Source organism: Acanthisitta chloris, unplaced genomic scaffold (genome assembly GCF_000695815.1).
Source record: "Acanthisitta chloris isolate BGI_N310 unplaced genomic scaffold, ASM69581v1 scaffold37194, whole genome shotgun sequence".
Lineage (NCBI taxonomy): Eukaryota > Metazoa > Chordata > Aves > Passeriformes > Acanthisittidae > Acanthisitta > Acanthisitta chloris.
The window spans coordinates 1-5,276 of NW_008670453.1; the positions used below are offsets into that span (position 1 = coordinate 1).

At 53.9% G+C, this 5,276-nt stretch overlaps 1 protein-coding gene across 1 annotated transcript in view; it reads left to right on the forward strand.

Annotated features, from left to right (window-relative positions):
- Nucleotides 1-1,080: 1,080 nt before the first annotated feature.
- Nucleotides 1,081-5,276, forward strand: part of DDHD2 (DDHD domain containing 2) — a gene marked incomplete at its 5' end in the record, with an annotated part of 6,100 nt that continues 1,904 nt past the window's right edge. Inside the window, 8 exons of the mRNA XM_009073685.1 lie at nucleotides 1,081-1,271; nucleotides 1,838-1,927; nucleotides 2,247-2,367; nucleotides 2,574-2,663; nucleotides 3,780-3,915; nucleotides 4,524-4,732; nucleotides 4,985-5,055; nucleotides 5,149-5,268. Of these exons, the coding sequence (XP_009071933.1) occupies nucleotides 1,081-1,271; nucleotides 1,838-1,927; nucleotides 2,247-2,367; nucleotides 2,574-2,663; nucleotides 3,780-3,915; nucleotides 4,524-4,732; nucleotides 4,985-5,055; nucleotides 5,149-5,268 (1,028 nt within the window). The remainder of the gene's footprint in view (nucleotides 1,272-1,837; nucleotides 1,928-2,246; nucleotides 2,368-2,573; nucleotides 2,664-3,779; nucleotides 3,916-4,523; nucleotides 4,733-4,984; nucleotides 5,056-5,148; nucleotides 5,269-5,276) is intronic.

Sequence of the window (5,276 nt, forward strand, 5' to 3'; positions counted from 1 at the left end):
ACCGAGCTCTGCATCGCGTGTCCCTGCTCTGAAACCACTGCGAGGCACAGGCCGGGGGAGGCCAGTGGTGGAGCATCAGGTGTGCGCTCAGGCGAAGCACTGTCTGGGTACCAGGGCAAAATTCCCTGGATGCAGCCCCTGGCTTCCACGTGGGATGCCAGATACTCTCTCGGGGAATTTGAAATTGGGACTTTTTTTGGCCACGTGCCTGCTCCCAATAACTGAGCCGTTTGGATGCATCAAATGGTCTGACCTCATTCAACTGATAGTGCTCTCAATTATACATAACCACGGTGCAAAGCATCCTCTGCTGATGCTGGGAGAGTGCTAGCAGGATGGCAGGAATTCTGCTGGGAGATCCCACTTGTGTGGAGGCATGGAGCTGTGCCTGCTCCAGGAGGGTGCTGCCACAGCAGCAGGGTCAGCTCCAAACCCCGTGCTGAGTCCCTCCTGTGCCAGATGTCGCCATCTGTGCCACAGGCAGAGCTCCCCGATTGCCCAAGAGTTGGCTCCTGTCCTCCCTCATCCAGGAAGTTTTGGATTAAGAGGTTGTTCTGCCTGTCCCCAGTGGCACAGCCCGGCCCAGCCTGGCACGGGGCACTGTACCATCGGCCCAGCCCATGGGCAGTCCCAAAAGGCAGCAGAATTAATGGAATTTGAGGTCTCTACTGGGGTCTGTGTGGAGTTCTCCATTTCAGAGGGGAATGGCTTAGAGACCCAGAGACCCAGGTGCACCTCCACCGTTACGAATGCACTTACCAGGGCCACAAATTCTCTTTGACCCTCCAAGCGAGACAGGAGGAGGCTGTGTAAGCCTATGCCTGAGAACCAGAGAGGAAGACAGTTGTAGCTTAATGCCTTCATCTTACTCTCTGCCTCTGGGGAAAGTCTGACTTGGGGCATCTCCCCGAGGATGCCCCAACGCTGCTCTCCGTGCTGAGGTACGGAGCACTTTGGCATCTGCTGCCGTGGCTCAGCCTGCTCCTGTGTGCTGGCCTCGTCCCTCTGGCACGTTACAACTTTCGGGGAATTTGCCGTTCTGGGCCTCTCACAATTAATTTCAGGCCTTGGTTCCTGCAGGGAAAGACAAGGAAGATGTGATTGTCCCGACGTCGGGGGGCCGGTACGATGTGCACCTGAAGAAGCGTCAGCGCGTCGCGGTGTACTGGGAGGAGGAGGTGTCCGAGGTGCGTCGCTGCACCTGGTTCTACAAGGGAGACAAGGACAATAAGTATATTCCCTACTCAGAGACCTTCAGCGAGGAACTGGAGGTAAACATGCCTTTCTTGCTGGTGTCCATCTTGGCTTCCCCTTGTCACATATTGGCCTGATGTCCCAAACCCCATATGGGGCCATTGGCACCACAGTCAGGCCTGAGGACATGAACTCCAAAGAGGCTTTGGCACGGCATTCCCGCAGCTGATTAATGTAACTGTGAGCACTGCTCAGCCTCCCCTTCCCCTGCCCTCGTCCGGCCGCGGTGCGTCCTTCTGCCGCACGTTAACGTGCCAGGATTTGTTGGGGAAGGTGCATGTGAAGAGATATATAGACAGATGTACAAAAATACACAGCTTTGTAATAATTTCTATTCTGGTCTACCAAAAATACAGTTCTAAGTTGATGGGGAAGTCTGATGTTGCTGCTGTCGAAGTGGGTGTTCTTGGACACCCTCAGCAGGTGATCCTGGGATGACACTGCTGCTCCCTCAGCTGATTTCTCTGCCTCTTTCGCAAAGTATTGATAAGTGATCCTGAAAACTAGGTGGGGAATGTCCTGAGAGGTTGAGCATTCATGGGAATACTTTCAGCTGAGTCACAGAGGGTGTTCTCTTCCATAGGAAGCTTACATGATTGCTGTGACCCTGGATGAGTGGAAGAAGAAGCTGGAGTCCCCCAGCAGAGAAATCATTATCCTGCACAACCCAAAGGTGAGCAGGGCCTGATGATCTCTGTGCTGGCCAGCAAGTACATCCCTTGGGTCTCTGTGGGCCTGGTTTGTGCTGTTCTCCTCAACCGTGTCTGCTGAGAAATGGGTTTGTCCCCAAGGCATTCCCCCTGCCTGCCTGTGCCAGAGGAGAGGGCAGTGCCAGCAGTGTCTGTCAACACCCTCGTGGTTCTTTCCAACACCTCTTTGACCAAAGGGATTGGCCCAGCACAGTCTGGTACCACCCGTGTCACTCTTGGCTGCTATAGCCAAGGCTCTCTTTGCTCCCCGCGGGTCACTGACAGGCTGCTCTTGTTTGCCAGCTGATGGTGCATTACCATCCTGTCGCTGCCTCTGATGACTGGGGCTCCACTCCCACGGAACAAGGTCGACCCCGGACTGTGAAGAGAGGAGTAGAGAACATTGCTGCTGAGATCCCCAATGGTGAGCTCCCTTCTCCTTCCTTCCACCCACCCAAAGCTAGGGAGTGTTTTCCAACCTGTTCCCTCAAAGACTGGCCGAGTCTGCCATGATCCTTTAAAGAAACTGCATGGCTAACCACCTCTAGCCCAAAGGAATCAAATGGTTCCAGAAATCCCCCCAATTAGGGGCTGTCTCCACAGTGCTCTGAGCTCCTCTTCCCTCCTCAGGAGAGCCACTGCAGATCGACCACCTGGTTTTTGTGGTGCATGGGATCGGCCCCGCCTGCGACATTCGCTTCCGGAGCATCGTGCAGTGCGGTAGGTGTGAGCCCAGACAGGTGCTCTTCCCACACACTGCCTTCAGCTGCCATTAAACCCTCATCCTGGATGATGTGGAATGCTGTTAGGATGCACCAGACCATCCTGACCTGCTGGGAGGCTGCACAGCCAAACCTGCTGACTGCAGTGAGGAGTGTGAATGGAACGTTCACTAACCCACTGAATCTCACCTTCTGGAAAGGTTTGGGCAACACTGTTCATCAGTGTTCTGCTGCTGCTGGAAGTAGGGAGTTTCCCAGAGATTTTCCAAGTAACTGTCTAAACCTGCTAAACTAATGAGTAACTGCTCAGTCCATTGCTGTCAGTTAATCTTGCTGGGTGAGGTCCCACGGGCAGCAGCATTCCTTCCTCCAGAGTGATTTGGGACTAAGAGCATGGCACTGTTTCTGGCTCAGGAAATCTCTGAACTGCAGATGCCTGGAGTTAGGAGGTATTACTGGTCTTACATACCCACTAAGCCTGGCTCCAGTGCAGATCAATATTGGAGACAGAGCACTGACCCGAGTTCCTCTGCTCTGACCTGTTCACTGTGAGTTGCTCAGTGCTGCAGTTCTGTAGCACAGGTGACCCCTGAGCCTGCCTGGAAACCTGATATGATTTAACTTGCAGAAATCAAGTGAGCTGAGATGTTCTACAGCAGTTCCTACAAACACAGCTGTTCTTCCATGTGTCCATCTGAATAAACTGTTTCAAGGCTGCTGACCATTTGAAATGAGCAAATCAGCCTTTCTGCCTCAGAACTGAGCCATTTCAAGTTCATCTCCTCCCTTAGGATTCCAGCACAGGCATTTTCACAACAGAGTTGTTTCTGAGAAATTTCTAGGAGTACCTTGTCCTGGCTGCTGGGCTAAAGCCCTGCCCATGTGAGGGAGGCTTGGTACAGATGGGACAGTGAAATCCAGTAAACACACGTGGCAGGACATGGAGCCTCCCCTGATCTCTAGTTAAAGATTCAGGGACTTAGGGGAACAGCAGCAGATTAAAGACCCCAGTGGGATTTCCCTGTAATGATCTTTTATCGTATTAAGTGTTGCGGATGCTGTGGACTGGCCCTGGAGCCTGGTGAATCTCTGTAAGACTTCGTCTCTTTTCCAGTGAATGATTTCAGGAACGTCTCCCTGAGCATGCTGCAAGCACATTTCAAGAAGGCCCAGGAGCAGCAGCAGATTGGGCGGGTGGAGTTCCTGCCCGTGAACTGGCACAGCTCCCTCCACTCCACCGGCGTGGACGTGTAAGTGTCCTGACAGCCACCTCCCCCGGGGCCAGAGTCCGTGGGCACGGCAAGGTGCACAGACAGCCTCCTCCTCTGGAAACTGCTTTTTCTGGTGGAAAAACAAAGGGGAAGCTGTGAGTGTTCAGGGCTCCGAGCACACAGGCATGAGCAGGACAGATGGGTCCCCCAGAGCACCTCCATGCCAGGCTCCTTCCCCAGCACCACTCTGCAGTGTGCCATGAGCATCTGCTCTGATCAGCGTCCAGAGGGCAGAGGCTTCTCCCTTTCCCTGGCTGATACTGGGAGGGACCGTGAACACCCACACTTTCTAAAGTCCTCTGAAAACTGTGTACCCAGTTTCTGCACTCCAGCACTGCTCTGCAGTGTCTCAGGAAGGGGAAAGATCAGGCCAGGCTCCTGGGGAAGAAAGGACAGGCTCTTTATTCTTGGAATGTAAGGGCACAGCCTGTGCTCTGCCTTCGGTCTCAGCATGAGCTGAGGGTCTGGATTACAACCCATGTCCTTGGAGATAGTGCCAGTCCTTCTCTGAACTTACATTTTGCTTTAGAAGCACAGTGGGGTTCCCTGGCTCCTCCAGCTGCAGCCCCCTCTCCTCTTCCCCGCAGTGACCTGGAGCGGATCACGCTGCCGAGCATCAACCGCCTGCGTCACTTCATCAACGACACCATCCTGGACGTGTTCTTCTACAACAGCTCCACCTATTGCCAGACCATCGTGGACACGGTGGCCTCGGAGATGAATCGCCTGCACGAGCTCTTCCTGCAGAGGAACCCCCAGTTCAATGGAGGGGTCTCCATCGCGGGGCACAGCCTGGGTAAGGGCTCAGCCGCGGGTCCTGGAGCGTCACCGTGCCAGGGGAGCAGGGACAGTAGAATCATGGAATCGAAGAATTTCTTCCTGACATCTAATCTAACCTGTCCTTTGTCAGTTTAAAGCCATTGCCCCTTGTCCTGTCACTATCTGGTCATACAAAAAGCCCAGGGTGCTGCTCTTTCACCCCTCAAGGGAGCTGACTCAGGCTCTTCCCCACCATGGTGCTGATGCTCTGCCCGCCCCTGGTTTCTAGGGTCACTCATTTTGTTTGATCTCCTGACGAACCAGAAGGCTGATCCTGAGGAGGATGAGCACAGCACACAGGTACATGTGCAGGGGGGTGGGGGAGAGACCCCCAACATGCACAGGAGCAAATTAGTGAGCAAAACATGTGATCTCTGATGGCTCTGTTCACAGGGGTCCAGGACCAGCTCAAGCACAGGGGGTGTTGAGGAAGTAAAAGAAATCCTGAAGAAGCTGGAGCTGTCTGAGTATTGTGATGTTTTCGAGAAGGAGAAAATGGACAGGAAGGCACTGGTGAGAGG